Source organism: Hypanus sabinus, chromosome 10 (assembly GCF_030144855.1).
Source record: "Hypanus sabinus isolate sHypSab1 chromosome 10, sHypSab1.hap1, whole genome shotgun sequence".
Lineage (NCBI taxonomy): Eukaryota > Metazoa > Chordata > Chondrichthyes > Myliobatiformes > Dasyatidae > Hypanus > Hypanus sabinus.
Window position 1 is genome coordinate 94841154 of NC_082715.1, and position 24052 is coordinate 94865205.

General features: G+C 39.0%; 1 protein-coding gene across 2 annotated transcripts in view; it reads left to right on the forward strand.

Annotated features, from left to right (window-relative positions):
• The window catches only part of ascc3 (activating signal cointegrator 1 complex subunit 3), a 374033-nt gene that overhangs the window by 126637 nt on the left and 223344 nt on the right, over window positions 1-24052 (forward strand). For both annotated transcript variants that reach the window (XM_059982329.1, XM_059982330.1), the window contains exon 14: window positions 10177-10311. In XM_059982329.1, coding sequence (XP_059838312.1) covers window positions 10177-10311 — 135 coding nt within the window. The remainder of the gene's footprint in view (window positions 1-10176; window positions 10312-24052) is intronic.

The window sequence follows — 24052 nt, forward strand, 5'->3', positions numbered from 1 at the left end:
TGTGTACAGTTTTGGTCTCCAGGTTTAATGAAGGACATCCTGACTGTAGAGGAAGTGCAGCATAGATTCACGAGGTTAATTCCTGGGATGTCTGGACTGTCTTACGCAGAGAGGTTAGAGAGACTGGCCTTGTACACGCTGGAATTAAGGAGATTGAGAGGGGATCTGATTGAAACATATAAGATTATTAAGGGATTGGACAAGATAGAGGTAGGAAATATGTTCCAGAGTCCAGTACCAGAGGGCATGGTTTGAGAATAAGGGGTAGGTAGGTCATTTAGGACAGAGTTAAGGAAAAACTTCTTCTCCCAGAGAGTTGTGGGGGTCTGGAACGCACTGCCTCCGAGGCAGTGCAGGCCAATTCTCTGGATCCTTTCAAGAAGGAGCTAGATAGATATCTTATGGATAAGGGAATCAAGGGATATGGGGACAAGGCAGGAACCGGGTATTGATAGTAGTTGATCAGCCATGATCTCAAAATGGCGGTGCAGGCTTGAAGGGCCGAATGGTCTACTTTTGCACCTATTGTCTATTATCCCTTGCTCGTAGGAACCTCCTCCACCTTGGAGCTTGTTTTTCTTTTTAAACTACATCACCCATCATTCCCTTTCATTGGCATAGAGTTAACTTGTGTCTGGGCATCTGAGAATGGTGCTGTGTAAAAAGCTTTCATTATATGTTGAAAGAAATCAAATTCAGCAATTGAAAATGCTGCCTGTAGACTTTGAATTATTGTTTGAAGTGGAGCAATTTATGTGCCACTATGCTAGAGGCAGGATTGAGCTTAAAAATGATGAGAACAAACTTAATAACTCAACTTGTAAGTCTGAATCAACTTCTGCTTTCTAAATTACTTTTGCTACTTGCATAGCGTTATGTGAAGAATTTGGTTAGTGAGAAATGACAATACTGAAAATTTACTTGACGAGACCATTTATCCAAACAAGAGTGGAGTTCTGCCTTAATATATTCCAGCTGTTTTCTGGTTAATATATTGAATAGTAAAATGTGCTGAACCATTGAGTCGAACCATATATTCTTTGTTATAAATTAGTTCCCTGCTTTGCTGCTTGTAACTTCTAATCTAAGATAATCATTTTGTCAAAGATGTAAATAGAAATGAGCTTGTTATTTTTACTGAAGTAAAATATGGATACAGAAAAAAGTTAACAAATTTATATCTTACACCAACTTAAAGCCAAAAGGATTCTGTAATTCCATATCAGTTACGGGTGATTGAAGAATTTAGTAGGTGCAAGCAATTGGCTTACAACTCCACTTCACATTAAACTGAATTGTCAAATCCAAACCTGAAGAAAGCAGCAGGTGCCAAAAATAAACATGCATCTTGATCATGCATCAAATCAATACTTCCCTTGTGATGCTGTGGTGTGGAATTATAACGTTGTGTTACTGGCAGCATAGTGATACAGTTAGTTGAGCTATTCCCCCAAGGTTCCAGTGAACCAGGTTCAATCCTGACCTCTGGTGCAATGTGGAGTTTGTGCATTTTCTTTCTGACTGTTTAAGTTTTCTACGAGTGATTTGGTTTGCTCCCATATTACAATGTTGTGCTTGGAAGATTATTGGGCCCCAGTTAATTCCCCTTAGTTTACAGATGAATGATAGAATCTGGGGGTAATTGATAGGAATGTGGGGAGAATAAAATGGGATTAGTGCATTATTAGTTTAAGTGGGTGGTTGATCTTTAGCGTGAGCTCAGTGTGTCATATGGCCTATCTCTATGCTGTTTGACTCGAAACAATAATGTGCTGACCTTGTTTATGGAGTTGCAAAAAAATAAGTATTGGATATTTAAGTATTCACCTGCATTTGTAACATAAACTGACAATACGGATTTGAAGTAAGATTTTATCCAATCCATTATCTAATCTTTTATCCAAAATTAATTTTAATTTGGCCCTAGATCTAGTTTTTAAGGTGCTAGAAGCAAGATCACCCATACTTCAAAATGCTGACTATGGTATATAATATGTAAGTAAGAGGCTTAGCATCAAGCCACCATTATCCTTTAACTAAAATATATCAGAGTATGGGGCTTGTACCCAACATATGCAAGATTAATTTGCCCATTTACTTTTTACTCAGGACAATCTAATCTGCTCTGTTTTTTTTCAAACACAGAGAATAGTTCTAGAGAGCATTATGGCCAGATCATAATGAGAAGATAGAGGATTGGGAAGCTTTTAAAAACTTGCAGAATGAAACTAAGAAGGTCCTTAGGAAGGAAAGAATGAATTATGAAAGGAAACTGGTGACTAATATTAGAGAAGATACTAAAAGCTTTTTTTAAGTATATAAAGATTAAAAGAGATTTGAGGGTGGATATAGGACCAATAGAAAATGACACTGGAGATATTGAAATGAGAGCCACAGAGATGTCAGAGGAACTGAATGCATATTTTGCATCAGTCTTCACAGTGGAAGACATCTGCAGTATACCGGACATTCAAGAGTGTCAGGGAAGTGAAGATTATGCAGTGAAAATTATGACTGAGAAGGTGCTCAGGAAGCTTAATGATTTGAGGGTGGATAAGTCTCCTGGACCTCATGGAATGCACCCTTGGGTTCTGAATGAAGTATCTGGAGAACCGACACCGACTGGCCGGCCGCTTGGTTGTGTGACCCACGCTGGTCCCGGGTCGGCCAGTTTCTGTTCGCCCGGGTTGGGGCCGCCGCCTCTCGTTCTGCCCCTGCCCGATTTAAAAAAAAAAGAAGTATCTGGAGAGATTGCGGAGGGATTAACAATAAACTTTCAAGAATTGATAGATTTTTGCATTGTACCAGATGACTGGATGACTACTCCACTATTTAAGAAGGGTGGGAAGCAGCAGAAAGGAAACTGTAGTGTAGACCTGTTAGCTTGACATCAATGGTTGTGAAATTGTTGGAATCGATTGTTAGGGATAAGATTATGGAACACCTGGAGGCACATGACAAAGTAGGCCAAAGCCAGCAGGGTATCCTGAAAGGAAAATCCTGCCTGACTACCCTTCTGCAATTTTTTGAGGAAATTACAAGCAGGGTAGATAAAGGAGATGCAGTAGATGTGGTGTACTTCGGTTTTCAGAGGGCCTTTGACAAGATACTGCACACGAGGCTGCTTAGCAAGATAAGAGCCCATGGAATTACAAGGGCGTTACTAGCATGAGTGAGCATTGGCTGATCAGCAGAAAACAGAGAGTGAGAACAAAGGGATCCTGTTCTTGATGGCTTCCAATTACCAGTGGAGTTTCACAGGGGTCAGTGTTGGGACCGCTGGTTTTTACAATGTATGTCAATGATTTGGGCTATGGGATTAACGGACTTGTAGCTAAATTTGCTCATGAAACAAAGCTAGGTGGAGGAGCAGGTAGAGTTGGGAAAACAGAGAGCCTGCAGAGAGAGGTAGATAGTTTAGGGCAATGGGCAAAGAAGGGGCAAATGAAATACGATGTTGGAAAGTGTGTGGTCATGCACTTTGGTGGAAGAAATAAACAAGTTGACTATTATTTAGATAGGGAGAGAATTCAAAATGCAGAGATGCAAAGGGACTTGAGAGTCCTTGTGCAGGATACCCTGAAGGTTAACCTCCAGGTTGAGTCAGTGGTGAAAAAGGCGAATGCAATGTTGGCATTCAATGTTGGTACAGAATATAGGAGCAGGGATGTGATTTTGAGGCTCTATAAGGCACTCATGATACCACACTTGGAGTATTGTGTGCAGTTTCGGGTTCCTTATTTTAGAAAGGATATACTGACATTGGAGAAAGTTCAGAGAAGATTCATGAGAATGATTCCAAGAATGAAAGGGTTACCGTATGAGGAATGTCTGGCAGCTCCTGGGCTGTATTCCCTGGGTTCAGGAGAATGAGGGGGAATCTCATAGAAACATTCCGAATGTTAAAAAGCCTGAACAAATTACCATATGGCAAAGTTATTTACCATGGTAGGGGAGTCCAGGACAAGAGGGTATGACTTCAGGATTGAAGGACGTCCATTTAAAACAGAGATGCAGAGACATTACTTTAGTCAGAGGGTGTTAAATCTGTTGAATTTGTTGCCATGAGTGGCTGTAGAGGCCAAGTCTTTGGGTGCATTTCAGGCAAAGATAGATTCTTGATTAGCCAAGGCATCAAAGGGTATGGGGAGAAGGCAAGGGAGTGAGGATGACTGGATGAATTGGATCAGTCCATGATTGAATGGTGGAGCAGACTCAATGGGCCAAATGGCCGCCTTCTGCTCCTATATCTTATGGACTTATTATGTGAACCTGGATCTGTTCTCGGAATGCAGCAGCAAGGTCTGGATAACGGCAGGACCTTGAGAATGCTATGCTTTGAAATGCCTTTTTAAAAAAACATGTTAATTAAGAAGACATGAACCTCCCTTGACTAATAAAACTTGTTAGGGTAAACCGTGTTAAGGTCGAAACAGAAGAGACTGCAGATGCTGAAATTTGGGGCAGCAAAGACTAGATGAAGGGTCTCAACCTGGAACATCGACTGTCCATTTCTCTCTATAGGTGCTGCCTGACCTGCTGAGTTCTTGCGTTTTTTTGTGTTGGTTTAGAGTTTATTTTAATCTTCCTGTTTGCTTCACAATCTCATTCGGAACTGGAATCAGTGGTGTCTCATATTTTGCCTCAGGCCTTTCAGTAAATCTGGAACTTGATGTGCTTGATTGTACGCAATGTTAAATATAGTATTGTACTTCACTTTCAAAAGCTGAATGCTAGTAAGTCCAGTCAGAACTGTCTGTACAATTCAGTTGGAGGACTTAAATTTTTATCAAGTACAGGCAGTCCCCGGGTAGTGAATGAGTTCCGTTCCTGAGTCCGTCTTTAAGTCGGATTTGTATGTAAGTTGGTTGCTTAGTAATAATTGTAGCTTTCATCTGGGCAGGGCCTTTCACATGCTCTATTATTCTCATGTTATCCTTTACCTGTATCCTTTAAAATTGTTCCAATCATTGACCAACTGTAGCCTAATGATTTTCCAATGACTGATGGCGTTTCATCTCTTTCCGATGGCTTTATTATTTTCATTTTATTTTCAGTCGCAATCGTTTTCCATCAAGGGAACAGAAAACTGCAGATTCAGCAGCAGCTGTGGGGTGGCAGGTCCTTTGCTCCCCCGGTCCTAAATTCCACCAGCACTGAGCCAGGTTAAATGGGACAAGTAGGGGCGGTGCTGACTGGAAAAGGGGGGTGGGGAGTCAGGGTGAATCTTACTAAGAAATATTTAAGCCAAATACAAAGTGACACACTCAGCACAGTATCAACAGCAATGACTTAAAATGGCACAGTGTTGTGATCTGGCTTAAAATGACTGACAGCATTTTCCTCCCTCCATTCATAAGTACGAATTGTTCGTAAGTCAGACGTTCATAACTCGGGGACTGCCTGTATGTATAATATCATGTATCTGCTCAGTTAAAATCAGTCCTGAATGTAACAATTTCTGTAGTGGAGGAAAAGTGCTTAAGATTTCATTCTTTTAATTCCTTACACCCGTGCATATCAACTTGACCTAATATGATGGGTCTAGTGATGTTTAAAGCACCAATAAATGCTTTTAAAACTGATATTAATTTAGGCCCAGCTGCAACATTGATAAGTGATGTGACAACTATTCCGCAAAACCTTTTAATTTTAACTTGGAAAATTTAGAATAGATGAGTATTCTGGTACTCTCAACTTACTTTATTGCTCAAATAGTGAGAGGAAAAACTGGTAAATTTAGTTTATTATCAAAGTCACTAATGAGAGAAATGCCTTGAGCTGTAAGTAATGATAATGAAAATGTTTTGAGGAATTATTGAGTCACAAGGAAGCTGGTTGTTGCAGAAAAATAAGATAATTATCTGAGGTATGTGCCCAGGAGGAAGGGGAATATGGTTGTATACACTACTGTGATTAAGGATTGTGTCAAATGGTACTAATCTGCCGTTTTGTATTGTGTTATGGTTGCTGCTGTATGGCCTTCAAATCTGCTCAAGCAACCAATTAAAGATTAGCAGAACTCATTAAGATTTGTAGATTTGATTTTTCTTTCATGATAAAACTCTGTTGATGTATTCCTGGTAGTAACCTTTATCATGACTGTACTTTTAATTTAACTTATTTGCCAACATCTTCAGAAGAGCCTCTTTTATTGCAAGGCATTCAATATAGGAATTAAATATCTTATTCAACTTCTTCAACCAAGGTTTTAATAACCAGTCCATTAAGTGTGTTAATTATTTAAGTATTTAATAATTATAATCTATTTTGATACTTAATAGTAATGTCTCGTTTTCATAGTGACGTCTTGCAATCTTTAGTATGTGTGCATTGAAACTCCATTATAATCTTACTGTGTTCATTACCTGATTAATTTAAAAAATCCAAAATATTTCCAATTTACTGAATGCAAGATATCTGTGGTGTTGCAGGGTGTTATCTGGTTATAAGGCAATGTGTCCAGTTCATCATGGCCAGATCTCAAATGACTCATATGCATACTGAAAGATAATCAACATAGTGTGGTCAGCTACACAGAATTTATCGCAATATCTTGCTTTGGCATATTGTTAGTAGAAAAATAAGCACAGAGTTAAACCTGAAATGGGTTATCCACAGGAGATGGATATGATCATTGCATTTTCATGATTTATGTGTTAAAATCCAAGTTTCTGGATCTTCAACTGTTTGCTATTTACAAAGCACTCCTTTCTGTTGTTTAACAGTCCAAAGTAAATGACCTTGCATTTCACACTGTTGAAATCTATTTGCCTCAGTTTTGCCCATTTGATTTGTTATTTCTTGTGCAATTGAATATGTCTGCTTACTGTTTGCATTGATAATCACCTTGGTATGTTCAACAAATTTGGATATACTTTCTGGGTATAAGTTAAATCTTAATAAGAGTGAATTGTTTCCTTTGAATAGACAGGTCCCAATATATGGAAATTAACACTATTAACACTACCTTGAGTCACCTATAATAATGTAGAGTAGCACTGTCCCAAATGTGAATTGTCCCAAGGCCTTATTTATCATTATCTGAGTAATTGGATATCACAAATTATCATATTTGTTCTGCCAGTTGCTGAACCTAATCTGTAAATAGCCTTCTATTTGATATGCTTCAACTTTAGCTTATTGTATCTTATGAGTATTTTTATGTTTTGTTCATTTAAACACAATTCTGTTTCCAAGACAAAGAACTGGAGATTTTAGCATGTCTACTAATTGAAAATCTATTAAGGCCTCGGTGTTTACTAATAATCAAAGATCTCCCTTTTTTCGTTTATTTCGGGGCACTAGACAGGGCTGACCTCTTAGCCCATTATTATTTAATATTGCTTTAGAACCTTTGGCAATTGCCATCAGAGAATCACAGGATATTTCGGGTATTAATCGTGGGACAGATATTCATAAGTTATCTTTGTATGCAGATGATTTATTATTATTCATTTCTAACCCTGAGAAATCTATTCCAGCAGTTCTATCATTGTTGGCTCAATTTAGTGAGTTTTCTGGGTATAAGTTAAATCTTAATAAGAGTGAATTGTTTCCTTTGAATAGACAGGTCCCAATATATGGAAATTTACCTTTTAAATTAGTTAATGACTCTTTTATTTACTTAGGGATTAAAATCACAAAAAACCATAAAGACTTATTTAGGTTTAATTTTCTACCCTTAATTGATCAGATTAAATGCTTGTTTACTAAGTGGTCACCATTATCTTTATCTCTGATAGGTAGGATTAATGCTATTAAGATGATTATTTTACCTAAGTTTTTATATATTTTTCAAGCGGAACCAATTTTTATTCCGAAATCTTTTTTTACTAATGTTGATTCAAAAATTTCCTCATATATATGTCAGAATAAAAATCCCAGGTTAGGTAAAATATACTTACAGAAGGCAAAGAAGGAAGATGGGTTAGCATTACCTAATTTCAGATTTTATTATTGGGCAGTTAATATTAGATATTTGTTATGTTGGTTGAAAGACTGGGATGGATCTTTTATCCCTCATTGGGTGAGTTTGGAAATTAAATCAGTACCAGGTTATGCTCTGGGTTCTATTTTAGGGACTTCTCTCCCTTTTGCTCTTTCTAAATTGCCGAAACGAATTGACAACCCAATAGTTAAACATACTTTATGTATATGGTTTCAATTTCAAAAATTTTTCGGGTTGACTCAGTTCGTTTTAAATATTCCTATTGTATCTAATTGTTTTTTCCACCCTTCAATTATAGATCATGCTTATTCGGCTTGGAAAACTAAGGGATTACTAAGATTTTCTGATTTATTTTTGGACAATTGTTTTATGTCTTTTGAGCAATTATCTAATAAATATAATTTGCCTAGATTTCATTTTTTTAGATATTTACAGATTAGGCATTTTTTAAGTACTGTACTTTCTACGTTTCGAAATTTTGTGTCTTCAGATATTTTGGAGAGTTTGTTTGAATTAAACCCTTTGCAAAAAGGGCTTATATCAAAACTTTATAATATAATTATGAAGATACGTTCAGAGCCCCTTTATAAGACAAAAAATGATTGGGAAAGGGAGCTTAAACTTATTATTCCTATTGAGAATTGGGATAGAATTCTTCAGTTAGTTAATACATCATCTATATGTGCCAAACATTCATTAATACAATTTAAGGTCGTACATAGGGCCCACATGTCCAAGGATAAATTAGCTCATTTTTATTCTTATATAAATCCTATTTGTGATAGATGTCGATCTGAAACAGCGTCTTTAACTCATATGTTTTGGTCATGTCCGCTTTTGAAAAAATATTGGAAAGATATTTTTGATATTATCTCTGCGGTATTGAACATCGATTTACAACCCCATCCTATTACCACAATTTTTGGTTTACCAATGATGGACTTACTTCATTTATCTTCTTCCACCTGTCGAATGATTGCATTTCTCACTCTAATGGCTAGAAGATCTATTTTGCTGAATTGGAAGGAAATTAATCCTCCCACTGTATTTCATTGGTTTTCTCAAACTATGTTATGTTTAAATTTAGAAAAAATTAGAAGTGGTGTATTTGATACTTATATTAAATTTGAAAAGATATGGAGACCATTTATTCAATATTTTCATATGATGTAATATGACCCTGTTCCAAGCCTATTTGATTTTCCAGCTTTAATCTTATTTATGTTGAGAGGATCGGAGTTGATGACTGATGATTACGTATTCTTGAGATATTATAAACAGCCCTTTTTTTCTTTTTCTAGTTTTTCTTTCTTTTTTTTCTTTTTTTGCTTTTTTCTTCTTTATTAGTTATTAGATTAGTAGTTTAGTTATTTTTGCATAGCATTTTCTTTTTTCTGTGTTTTTTGTATATTATGAAATACCTAGATTTACCTTGTTCATATATATACTGTATTGTTCATGTTTTGGGAATACTCATTTATACTGTAATCATTGCTTATGTATTCTTTCATGTGCAATGGGAATGTGTATGTTTGTAATCCCTTTATTAATATATCAATTGTATTTTGTTCATATTATTAATAATAGCAAAAAGATTGAAAAAGAAAGAAAAGAAAATCTATTAAGTGTTGATGTATTCCTTTCTACTGAATCTCACGTTGAAATGACAGGTTGGCTGCTTCATTGTTATTTTATTTTATGAGCATTTATTAAGCAAGTCTATTTGGAACCCACGTGAGGATTTGAGAAAGAAGCACTTAGCTGATTCAGCATGTGATGTACAATAGCCACCCAGAATGACTTCATCTCAGTTTACTTACATGGAAATTGAAAGAATGATACCTCTGTGTTGCAGATGATGGAAGTCCAAAATTAAGGGAAAAAATGCAGAAATTCTTTATAGGCAAACAAAGTAAGTGTTCCAGGTCAATGGGCTTTCATCAGAGCTGAGTATCATACAGTGTTAACTTCACATGTTACATCAAAGGTTTTTCCCCCTCTACATTGCCAAAAGAGCCACATATAAGGTGAAAATAATAAATGAAGAAATCATAAATATCTGCTAATTTGTTTTGTATTAATCACAAAAAACTGAATACTTAATACTGCCTGACCAGCAGTGTATTTACATTTTCTGTTTTTGTTTGAAAAAGAATACAAACATGTTTCTTTATTATGTTTTTTGCAGAGTTTTGTATAATTATTCTGATGTTGTTTGTTTTCAGGTTATGGTATTTGTGCATGCAAGGAATTCAACTGTACGTACAGCCATGGCCCTTCAGGAGATGGCAAAAAACAGGGGTGAGATCATGTACTTCGAGCCAAACCAAAGTGCGGACTATGGTTCCGCAGAGAAACAGGTATGCTTGTGGCAGAACTTTCAACCAATTTGTGTATTTCCTGGGAAATTCTCACTGAACTGCAACAGCACCACCCTAACACTAATCTGCAACAGTTTTTGCAAAAGCAAGGATTAATGGCATGTGAATATTTTTCAGGTCAGGTGAAGAATAAATAACTGTACCCCAGTGGTTGTTCTTAGCATCATTATATTTTAGCTGTATTTTAAATCATGGACTTTGATTTTTAAAAAAATTATGTTTCAAAACTTGGAATTGTTAGCTACAGTGATTGGTAAAGTAGCAAGCTTCATGAGGATATAGATGGGGGGAGAGACTTGATATATAAAATTTAACACAGCAGGTTATGAATTTTATTAATAAAATATGCAATGTGAAATGGATTTTTGCAGATGTTTTTTCGATGTGGAAGCCACTTGACATAACTGGCCATTCTGTGTCTCAGGCAGTTCTACAAGTTTTTAGCTAAAGATTGAAGACATTTAGTAGAATTTTATAGATTGTATCCATAACCCATTTTATAACAATCTAAACTACAAAGGAAGAGATACCTGATGAAAACACTTGTGAATGTTAAGCACACTCATTGCTTATCAAATTCACCATGAAAAACTGTGTAGCTGATTTTACTTTTCTCCTCAATCACATTGCTTAAACAGTTCATGTCAAGAAATAAGTGATCATAGTTCCACAGCTATTCATGGTTATACCCTGCAGCTCCTGTGACCTGATTCAATCCAGTCCTTCAGCACTGTCCATGTGGAGTTTGCACTTCCTTCTTGTGGCTGTGTGTGGGCATTCTCTGGGTGCTCCAGTTTCCTCCTGCATGTCAGGGATTTGTGTGTTACTAGATTAATTGGCCAGTGTACAAAATAGTGATGGCAATTTGGGGCAAATAGGTTACAGGGAGAATTAGTGGGAAAAATGATTTTTCTTTGAGCCAGTAGAGACACATTTACAGCTGGGCTGAATGGCTGCCTCCTACATTGTAAGGAAATAATAAATTGCTAGTTGTAAGCATGTGTCCAACAAGTAAAGGGATGAGTACAGAATTATAGGACATACAGTTTGTGACCACTGAGTGTATGTTTGTGATCTTTTGCTGTTGTAGTCCGTCCACTTCAAGGTTCAACATGTACATTCAGAGATGCTTTTCTGCACAACACTGTTGTAACACATGGTTATTTGAGTTACTGTCACCTTTCTATCAACTTGAACCAGTCTGGCCATTCTCCTCTGACCTCTCTCATTAACAATTTATGCTTTTCCACAGAACTGCAGCTCACTGGATGTTGTTTTATTTTTCACACTTTCCTCTATAAACTCTAGAGACTATTGTACATGAAAATCCCTGGAGATCACCAGTTTCTGAGATACTCAAACCACCCAGTCTAGCACCAACAATCATTCTGTGGTCAGTCACTTAGATCAAAGCCTCTTATCTGATGTTTGCTCTGAACAACAACTGAACCTGTTGACCACACCAGCATGCTTTTATGCATTGAGTTGCTGCTACATGATTGGAATCAGAATCAGGTTTATTATCCCCAGCATGTGTCATGAATTTTTTTTAACTTAGCAGCAGCAATTCAATATGATACATGATAATATAAGGTATTGGCTCATAAGATACTTGCATTAACGTGAAGGTGTCCAGATGTATCTAATTAAGTGGTCACTGAGTCCAGAAAAGGTCAATGGGCTTTCTACTGAGAGGGAGCAATCCACACTAGGAAAAAGCTGGCCCCGTGGAAAGCTGCTGTGAAATATGACAATTGACTGAGGCTACATCCACACTAGACCGGATTTTTTGAAAACACCGGTTTCGCGTAAAAACGATAGGCGTCCACACCAGGTGTTTTTGAAAATACCTCCGTCCACATTAAAACAGGTATTTCGGTGAATCTCCTCCTACTGGGCATGTGCAGGACACATCTACAGAAAACAAGCGACATGTTTGGTGTTGAATCTCGCCATGAAAGACTTGGAGTGCGTTTGTCCAGTTACAGACTAGAAAAACTTAAAAGGAAATTGCCAAATGAGGGACGGCTGTTGGCTCTCACGCAGGAGGACTTAAAACTAAAAAAACAAATACTAGAGCGTATGGAGGCAACCGACAGGGAGTTCACGGACAGTATTGGAAACATTTCCTACAGCCATAGTCTCTTCACTGATGACAGGGACAACAACTATAAATGCGATAAGGTTTGTTACTGGGCAAAAGTCAAATTTGCTGTTACCTCATTTGTTTGCCTTTACTTTTGCCATGTCTTTCTGTATTATTTTGCTGTATTTAACATGCTATAAAACAAGTTACTGGGCAAAGGTGATTTTATTTTTACCTGAGTAAAAGTGAAACTTACAATTTTCCTTTTTTGGCCTTAACATATTCATGTCTATGCCAAACATAAGCTACTACTTAAAAATTACATTTTGGTAGTAGTGACAATTGCATCTATTGAATGTTTGCACAAGCAATACATTAATAAAGCACGTTGCTAAATGTATAAAACATGTCTTCATCAGTGTTATCTTGTATTTCCTTACAATGTTGCATTAGGCTGCAACAGATCTATGGTCAGAGAAGTACTTGCATAAGTAGGTAAACCACCTTCATACAAGCAAGGACAGACAATAGGGCAAAGTGAGTATACTTTCTTATTCAGTAACTTATAGGTCAAAGTGTTTGGTTAGTACATTTCTAACTCTTCTGGCTTCAGTCTCGTTGCCGTCTGTTCTGAAATTGTTAGGTTGTGTGAGGGGTTGAAATTCTCTTGTCATACTGCAAAGTTGCAGTAACATTCTGCTTGGACAGTCTCCTGAAGCCGTCCGCCGTTGTTGTGATGGAGGTTGCATTCAAGAAAACTATGAAATGCCACGCTGCTGCTACCATCTGTTCCGGCACGTCATGACAGCGTTTTTAAAAAGCTTCAGTTTCTCAGTACACACCACACCAGCCAATCAGCATTTTCAGATTTAAACATTCTGGAGAGTGTTGTAGAAAAGCTCTGTTTTCAGGGGAGGAAAATGCCGTTTCAGTGTGGACGGAGGGTCAAAACGAAGAGAGAAGGCTTCGGTTACAGATTTATCTGGTCTAGTGTGGATGTAGCCTAAGAAACTTGGAGAATGGAAAAGAACCATCACAGAGGTCATATTTAGCAGAATTGTAGATGACCATTTTGGGTGTTAATGGATGTTAATGAGGTGGCAGTGGTTTTCAGTTTAAAATGTTAAGGAAGTATAAATAACAGAAGTTGCAGGATGGTTTCTGGATGGATGGTGGAGGAAGTATTGGGTAAAAATATAAGGAGAATTTCTTTACTCAGAGTAGCCAGGACCCAGAGTTCAGTACTTGTCGTCATAATGGGAATAGAATAAATCATTGCTTTCTGAAGGAACTGGATTGCACTTGAGGTTTCAATGTGATTTAAATGATAGGATCCTTGGAACATTGTCATGCATAGGGATCTTGGTGCAAGAAGTGGCAAAACAGGTTGATAGGATGGTAAAGAAGGTAGATGGCATACTTGCCTTCATGGGTCAGGGCATTGACTGACAATTGGGAACTCATTTTACAGTTGTGCAAAACTTTAATTTGACCACTTTTGGAATATTTTGTGGCATTCTGGTCACCACATTATAGGAAGGATGAGGAGTCTTTGATGAGGGTGTAGGATAGCTTCACTAGTATATAGCCTGGATGAGACAATATTAGCTAAAAGGAGTGTTTAGACAAGCTTTATTCATTTACTCTGGAATGTCAGAAGCTGTGGTGCAATCTGATAGAATTACGTAAAATTATGAGAGATGTAGATAGTGGATAGTTGGTCCTTTCTGCAGGAAAGAAATGTCAAATGCTAGAGGATGAAGGTAAGAGAGGGAATGTTTAGAAGAGATGTGCAAGGAAGGTTTTTTACACAGAGAGTGGTAGCTGGCTAGAATGCCAGTGCAGGTGCAGAACCAGATGGGATAGCAATCATGTAAGTGGAATTTGGATAAACAGAATCAGAATCTGGTTTATTATCACTGGCTTGTGATGTGAAATTTGTTAACTTAGCAGCAGCAGTTCAATGCAATAGGTAATATAGAAGAGAAAAAATAATAATAAGTGCATCAATTACAGTATACGAATGTCGAATAGATTTAAAAAAGTGCAAAAAACCAGAAATACTGTATATTTAAAAAAGTGAGGTGACGTCCATTTAGAAATCAGATGGCAGAGGGGAAGAAGCTGTTTCTGAATCGCTGAGTATGTGCCTTCAGGCTTCCGTACCTCCTACCTGATAGTAACAGAAAAGGGCATGCCCTGGGTGCTGGATATCCTTAATAATGGACACTGCCTTTCTGAGACACTGCTCCCTGACTTGTCTTGGGTACTTTGTAAGCTTGTACCCAAGATGGAGCTGTCTAGATTTACAACCCTTGTATTCATATTTAGCACATGAATAGGAAGGGAATGGTGGGATACAGAACATCTGCAGTCAGATGGGATGATAGGATTAGTTTAAATTGGCATCATGATTGGAACAGATATGATGGGCGAAGGGGCGTGGCCTTCTATTGTACTATTCTGTGTTGTATTAGCTATCCCGTAGTTTTCTAGCACTTACCTGAAGATGCAAAAAAATTTCTATTTAGGACTTCGGCTGACTCCTTCTTTGCTTCCTTTTGGATCCTGTCTATAAGACCAAAAGACAAAGCAGCAGAATTAGGTTGCTTGTTCTATCAAGTCTGATGCATCATTCAATTGTGACTTACTTATTTTCTCTTTCCTGCCTTCTCCCTGTAATCTTTGACACATGCACTAATCAGGAACCTATCAAATTCTGCTTTAAATATACTTAATGATTTGGCCTCTACAACTGTCTGTGGCAATCATTTCCACAGATTTGCGTACACGATGCTGGAAGAACTCAGCAGGTCAGGCAGCATCCGTGAGAAAAGAGTAGCCAACGTTTTGGGCTGAGACCCTTCATCAGGAATGGGATGATAGGATTAGTTTAAATTGGCATCATGATTGGAACATGATGTCCATTCCTGATGAAGGGTCTCGGCCCAAAACGTTGACAACTCTTTTCTCACGGATGCTGCCTGACCTGCTGAGTTCTTCCAGTGTCATGTACATATTCTTTGATCCACAGCGTCTGCAGTTGTATTTTTGTGTTTTGATTTCCACAGATTTGCCTCCCTCTGGCTAAAGAAATTCCTGTTCATCTCTGTTCCAAAGGGATTTCCTTTCTTCTGAGGCTGTGATCTCTAGACCTAGGCTTTACCACTATTGGAAACATCCTCTCCTTATCCACTCTATCTAGGTCTTTCAATGACCTCTAGGCATTTCAATGTTCTGAGTATTTATCAACTCTTGTGCGTCCCATGATACCTAACACTTCCTCCTCCTCCTTTATAATCATTTGCTCCAGAATTGTTACTGTACGCATAATATTGAAGTACGAGAATTTCTGCAGATGCTGGAAATCCAGAGTAATACTCACAAGATGTTGGGGGAACTCAGTAGATCTGGCAGAATCTATGGTTAGGAATAAAGAGTTGCCATTTTGGGCCGAGACTCTTCATCAGGATTGGAAAGGAAGGAGGGGAAAGAAACTAGAATAAGAAGCTGGGAGTGGGGAAGGAGTGCAAGCTGGAAGGTGGTAGGTGAGGCCAGGTGAGAGGAAGGTCGATGAGTTGGGTAGAGGGTATTATTAAGGGATTGGACATGCTAGAGGCAGGCAACATGTTCCCGATGTTGGGGGAGTCCAGAACCAGAGGCCAGAGCTTAAGAATGTGTGGCCTCTGGGGTAGGCCATTTAGAACTGAGTTCAGGAAAAACTTTTTTACCCAGAGAGTTGTGGATCGATGGAATGCACTGCCTCAGAAGGCAGCGGAGGCCAATTCGCTGGATGCTTTCAAGAAAGAGTTGGATATAGCTCTTAAAGATTGCGGAGTCAAGCGATATGGGGAGAAGGCAGGAACAGGGTACTGATTGTGGATGATCAGCCATGATCACATTGAATGGCGGTGCTGGCTCAAAGAGCTGAATGGCCTTCTCCTGCACCTATTGTCTATCGTCTATAATATGAGAAGCTGCGAGGTGATGGGCAGAGAAGGAAAATTGCTGAAGAAGAAGGAATCCGATAGGAGAGGAGAAAGGACCATGGGAGAAAGGAAAAAGGAGGGGCATCAGAGGAAGGTGATAGACAGGTGAGGAGAAAAGAAGGAGTAGGAGGGAAGACAGAATGGGAAATGGAAAAGGAGAGTAGGAGGAGGGGGAGGGGAGAAATGACTGGGGAGAATTCTACGTTCCTACCACCAAGTTGGAGGCTATTCTAATGATTGAGATGTTGCTCCTCCAACCTGGGAGTGGCCTCATTGCAGCAATAGAGGTGATACTGGACTGACGTTTCACTATAGAAATGTGGAGTGGAATTAAAATGGCTAGCCACAGGGACGTCTTCCCTCTTGCAGATAGAGCAAAGGTGCTTGACAGAAAGGTCCCCAAATCTACTGTGGATCTACTGATGCAGTGGAATCCTCACCAGGAACACTGGAAGAACCCTCAGACATGCAGGTGAACTGTTGCCTCACTTGGAAGGGCTGTTTGGGGCCTTCCAAGTGAATGGAGGTGAATGGGTAGTTTAGCATTTGTACTGTTTGCAGTGATAGGTTCCAGGAGGGAGATAAGTTGGGAGGGACAAATGGACAACGGAATCACGGAGGGAGCGATTCCTGTCCAAAGCAGAGAGTTTGGGAGGTAATATGTTTAGAGGTGGGACCCCTTTGAAAATAGCGGAGGTAGCAGAGAATGATAAGACCATAAGACATAGGAGCAGAATTACGCCATCTGGCCCATCAAATCTGCTCCGCCATTCAATCATGGCTGGTCCTTTTTTCCTTTCTCCTTCTCAATCCCTGTTCCCGGCCTTCTCCCCATAACCTTTGATGCCATGTCCAATCAAGAATCAATCTGTGCCTTAAGTACATCCAATGACCTGGCCTCCACACCTGCATGTGGCAATGAATTCACCACCCTTTGGCAAAAGAAATTTCTCCACATCTCTGTTTTGAAAGGGCGCCCCTCCATCCTGAGGCTATGTCCTCTTGTCCTAAACTCTCCCACCATGGGAAACATCCTTTGTACATCTACTCTATCTAGCTCTTTCAATATTCGAAAGGTTTCAATGATATCCCCCCTCATCCTTCCGAATTCCAGCAAGTACAGACCCAGAGCCATCAAATGTTCCTCGTATGATAACCCTTTTGTTCCTGGAATCATCCTTGTGAACCTCCTCTGGACCCTCCCCAATGCCAGCACATCTTTTCTAAGATGAGGTACCCAAAACTATTCACACTATTCAAAGTGAGCCTTCACCAGTGTCTTATAAAGCCTCAGCACCACATCCTTGCTCTTGTATTCTAGACCTCTTGAAAAGAATACTAATATTGCATTTGCCTTCCTCACCACCGACTCAACCTGCAAGTTAACCTTCAGGGTGTTCTGCACAAGTACTCCCAAGTCCTTCTGCATTTCAGATTCCTGGACTTCCCTTCATTTAGAAAATAGTTTGCACATTTATTTCTACTACTGAAGTGCATGACCATGCATTTTCCAGCATTGTATTTCATTTGCCACTTACTTACCCTTTCTCCTAATCTGTTTAAGTCCTTCTGCATCCTACCTGTTTCCTCAGCACTACCTGCCCCTCTACCAATCTTCGTATCATCTGCAAACTTGGCAACAAAGCCATCTATTTCATCATCTAACTCACTTATATTCAGCATAAAAAGAAGTAGTCCCAACACAGACCTCTGTGGAACATCACTAGTCACTGGTAGCCAACCAGAAAAGGATCATTTTATTCCCATTCATTGCCTCCTACCTATCAGCCAATGCTCTAACCATGTGAGTAACTTTCCTGTAATACCAAGCAGCCTCATGTGTGGTACCTTGTCAGAGGCTTTATGAAAGTCCAGATGTACAACATCTTCACTGCATCCCCTTTATCTATGCTACTTGTAATCTCCTCAAAGAATTCCAACAGGTTCATTAGGCAGGATTTTCCCTGAAGGAAATCATACTGACTTTGTACTATCTTGTCCTGTGTCACCAAGTACTCCATTGCCTCATCCTTAACAATTGACTCTAACACAGGCATGGGCAAACTATGGCCCGGGGACCATATGCGGCCCATTAAGCTTTTTAATCCGGCCTGCAGAACTCAATGAAATTATATTACTAAACCTTGTTAACGTTTTTTCCCCGCAATTCTGGCATTTTCCCAATAGATGACGCACTCTATATACATTGACCTTTGTTGAGGTGCAGTGTATTACTCCACATTTGCGCTTTACTCTTTGACCTCTCACCCCTTCTGTAAAGATGAGTGGAGCTAAGAAAAGAAAAGTGGATAGAGAATGTCGGGTGTTTAATAAGGAGTGGACAACTAAATATCTTTTTACCGAACACCGATCAACTGCTGTATGCCTGATATGCCAAGAGACTGTGGCGGTTTTTAAAGAATATAATATCAGCCGTCACTTTGCCACAAAACATGCCAACTATGCTAGCAACCAGTCAACGAAAGAACGGGAAGCTAATGCTCAGAGGTTGGCAGCTAATTTACAGGCTCAACAAAATGTTTTTCACCGTCAAACTGCCATTCATGAGTCAAGTACCAAGGCTAGTTTTATGCTGTCATTCAAATTAGCAAAGGCCAGCAAGCCTCTGTCTGAAGGCGAGTTTTTGGAAAAATCAGTTTATCACGCAGGACAGTGACTCGCCATGTGGAACTGATAGATGAAGATATAACCAGCGACTTAAATAAAAAGGCAGAGTCGTTCACGTTATATTCATTAGCACTGGATGAAAGCAACGACATAAAAGACACTGCTCAGCTCCTCATTTTTATCCGAGGAATTAACAATACTTTTGAAATAACGGAGGAGTTTTTGACAATGGAGTCTCTGAAAGGAAAAACACGGGGAGAGGACTTGTATGACCGGGTGTCTGCTGTCATCGAAAATATGAAGCTCCCTTGGAGTAAACTTATCAACGTCACCACAGATGGATCCCCTAATTTGACGGGGAAAAATGTCGGCCTGCTGAGGAGAATACAGAATAAAGTGAAAGATGAAAATCCTGACCAGGATGTTAATTTCCTTCACTGCATCATCCACCAGGAATCTCTATGTAAATCGGTATTACAGCTGAATCATGTTGTGAATCCTGTCGTAAAACTTGTCAACTTTGTACGTGCAAGGGGACTTCAGCACTGTCAGTTCATCACGTTCCTGGAGGAAACTGATGCGGATCACCAGGACCTACTTTATCACTCCCGTGTCCGCTGGTTAAGTTTGGGCAAAGTGTTTCAACGAGTATGGGAGCTCAAAGAGGAGATCGGTGCTTTTTTGGAGTTACCGGTGAATTTCCTGAGCTGAGCAACAAGAGCTGGCTTTGTGACTTTGCATTTGCTGTGGATATATTTTCACACATGAATGAACTGAACGTGAAGCTACAGGGGAAGGATCAGTTTGTGCATGACATGTACACAAATGTGAAAGCCTTTAAATCCAAGCTGGCTTTTTTCTCCAGGCAAATTTTGAATAAGTTATTCACTCATTTTCCCACACTAGCCACGCTGGAAGAGGCCGGTGCAAATGTGAAAAAATACAGCGAGTCACTGAATGCGCTGCACAGAGAATTCTGCCGTCGCTTTTCTGATTTTGAAAAAATTGACAAGTCACTTCAGTTGGTGGCCTGTCCCCTGTCACAAGATCCTGAAACAGCACCAAAGGAGCTACAGCTGGAACTGATCGACCTTCAGTCTGACCCCGTCTTAAAAGAGAAGTTCAACTCTCTTAAACTGAATGACTTTTATGCTTCACTTGGTAAAGAGGTGTTTCCAAACCTCCGGAGGACGGCACAGAAGATGCTGGCGTTGTTCGGCTCGACCTATTTGTGTGAACAGGCGTTCAGCGTCATGAACATCAACAAAGCCAGCCACAGATCCAAGTTAACTGACCAACACCTCAGAGCCATCCTGAGAATCGCCACAACAAAACTAAATCCAGACTTTGATGCGCTGGCTAAAAAGGGAGACCAACAACACTGTTCCCACTGAATTTAAAAATAAGTTTCTTCGTTGTGTTATGTAAAAAATGCATTTGAAAATATTTTTTTCAATAAGCCTTACATGTTACATGTCATTTCTGTTAAGTGATGGACATGAGTAGTGCGCAGGTGCACGTACGTTCTCAAAATAAAAAATGCGCTCCAGATCAAATAATGCGCTCCAGATCAAATAACGCGCTCCGCATGCTGGCGCGCTGTCACTGTTCTGTCCTTGTGCTGGTAGTTGTTGAGTTTTGGCACAGGGGACAATTGAGTAAGAAGGAGCAGGACAAGTAAACCTGCATCTCCTACTGTTTTTGAAATAAAGACAGTCAGGAGGAGAGTGATGATGATAATATCTTGAAGGATAACAGAATTTTCAGTGCTTTAAAATAATAACTGTTATTATTAAAAAAAGCTGTATTTTATTCATTTAATTTTCAGTGTTTTAAACGTCATTTCAATAAATAGCTAAATACCATGGGACTTCAAAGACAGATATTTTGTTGTAATGCATTTGTTCATTTTCAATTGAAATTAAAGCACATGTTTTCTACATCTCCCATGATATTTTATTTTCTCTTATGAGGTGTATTACCAAAACACTCCGTCCATCTGCTCCTGGTCTGGCCCCCCTGTCAAATTTTAGAACCCTTTGTGGCCCACAAGTCAAAAAGTTTGCCCACCCCTGCTCTAACATCTTCCCAACCACTGAAGTCAGGCTAACTGGTCTATAATTTCCTTTCTGCTGCCTTTCACCTTTCTTAAAGAGTGGAGTGACATTCGCAATTTTCCAGTCTTCTGGCACTGTGCCAGAGACCAATGATCTTTGAAAGATCATTTGTAATGCTACCACAATCACTAACGCTATCTCTTTCAGAACCCAAAACCAGAGGTGCAGTTCCTCTGGTCTGGGTGACTTATGTTCAGGTGTTTCAGCCTTTTGAGCATATTCTTTCATGTAACAATAACTGCACCCACTGCTCTTCCTTCACGCACTACAACATCAGGCATTCCGCTAGTGTTTTCCACAGTGAAGACTGATGCAAAATACTCATTTAGTTCATCAGCCATCTCCTTGTCCCCTGTTATTATATCTCCTGCCTCATTTTCTAGTGGTCCTATATATTTTCTCATTTCTCTTTTATTTTTAATATACTTAAGATAACTTTTACTGTCCACTTTGATATAATTTGCTAGCCTAATTTCATATTTCATCTTTTCCCTTCTAATGATTTTTAGTTGCTCTCTGTTATAGGTTTTTAAAAACCCCAATCTTCTACCTACTAATTTTTGTTTTGTTGTATGCCCTTTTGCTTTTACAATAGCTTTGAATTCCCCTGTTAGCCACGGTTGTACTATTTTACCATTTGCGAATTTCTTCATTGTTGGAATACACATGTCCTATGCCTTCCTCATTTTTCCCAGAAGTGCACGCTATTGCTGCTCTGCTGACGTCCCTGCCAGCAGCTCCTTCCAATTTACTTTGGCCAGCTCCTCTCTCATACTGCTGTAATTTCTCGTACTCCACTGAAATACTGCTACATCAGACTTTACTTTCTTCCTATCACATTTCAAGTTGAACACAATCATATATACTAAGGGTTCTTTTCCCTTAATCTCCCAAATCACCGTCAGTTCATTACATAACACCCAATCCAGTATAGCTGATTCCCTAGTAGGCTCAACTACAAACTGCACTAAAAAGCTATCTCTTAGGCATTCAACAAACTCACTCTCTTAAGATCCATTACCAACCTGATTTTCCCAATCGACCTGCGTGTTAAAATCTTCCATGACTACCATACCATGATGTGCTGGAGCTTTAGGTTCATGTGGAGGTAGATAAGGCAAAGAGAAACTTTATCATTGTCTGATCATGGAGAAGAATGGTGGTTCAATGTGAAGTCATCCATTCTTCCACTTCCTTATCCAAGTAATTTATAAAAATCTCTAAAAGCACTTGTCCCAGAGCAGATCCCAGTGGAATACTACTGGTCACTGATCTCCAGGAAAAAATACACTCCATCTACTACGACCTCTGCCTTCTGTGGGCAAAGCCAATTCTGAATCCACTCTGCCATGTTTCCCAGTATTCCATGCCTCCTGACTTTTGGAGTGAGCCTACCATGGAGAACCTCATTAAATGCCTTACTACGTTCCATATTCCATCAACTGCTCCTCCTTCATCAATTTGTTTTGTCACTTTCTCAAGGCGTCATTCAAGATTGTGAGGCACAGCCTGTCACTCACAAAGCCATGCTGACTATCCCCAATCAGACAGTGCTTCTCTAAATGCTCTTATACTGTCTCTAAAAATCCTTTCCAATAGTTTGCCCATCACTGATGTAATCTTACTGGTCTGTAATTTACAAAATTATCCCTACTACTTTAATTGAACATGGGAGAGGAAAGAACTAGTGTTCAATGTGAATAGCAAACAAGAAAAATCAATACAGTTGACGCCTGCTTTATAAATGTTCGCTTTACACCACTTTGCTTTTACAAAATTTTTTTCCATATAAATTAATGGTTCTTCACTTTATGCCATTTCAGCATAAGAAAGGTTTCATAGGAACGCTCTACCTTTGTAAAGAGGGACACCTGTATAAATTAGAATGCCTTCAATGAAGATGTTCTTGCACGTAACCATGCATTAAACCGTGTAACAAGAAAGCTAAAACATATTCTAAAAAGAAAAATTAGGAAAAGTTTTATTTGTACCCCCTTATCAGGTTATATTTGTGTCATTGCTTGATGGTCCAGATATTTTCTGGGCAAACTATTGACACTGGAAAGGTAGACAGGACACTGATATAATGGTTTCCCCAATGTCCCAGTAGTTGCTATTTTAAGGCAGTTCATAGTGTTAGGAAAATTTTAACCTGCCAATGGGTAGGAGAAATCAGGGATTTCAATGAATTCCTTGCTCAAGTGAAACTCAGAGTAAATGGTATACATGGTGATAATAAATACAATGGCAAGGATACTGCCAATAGAGGCTAGAGCAGGGGAAGAGGTTCAATTCTTGTTATGATTTTTACTGAGTTGATTTATTGAACTTTGAAGAAGTATTCATGCTGCTTGGGCCTCATTGTAGGACTGGATCTTCCCATCCTTTTCTGGAACCGGAGTTTTCAGAATCATAGAAATATATCCACCTATTTTTATGGATTAAATTTTCTCTTGATGTTTTAGATTTGAGATCATTCCTTCAGAAAGGATCAAAGACCCAAATATTTGCATATTGACTTTTTGTTCTCCTTTTTAATTTATGTATTAACATGCAGAAGACCTTGCTGGGGGATGTAGTGTACAAAAGCGACTAAATCTGACAGCATTAGGGAAATAAATTTACATCAATGGAAATAATTATTAAGTAGTTTTGTAATTTTGTCTCAGAAGGTTAATTTAGTTACATTGTGATAAGGTGCTCAGTTACCACTGCTAGACTTAATGTAAGTAAGATCTACAGTAAATCTATATAGTTGGTCGTCCTTATCCATGGCGATTGGTTCCGAGACCGCCCCCCCACCCCGCGGATACCAAAAAATGCAGATGCTCAAGTCCCTTATTTAACCTGTCTCAGTGCGGTGGTCTTTGGGACCTGGTGCAGCTTTGAATCCGCAGTGT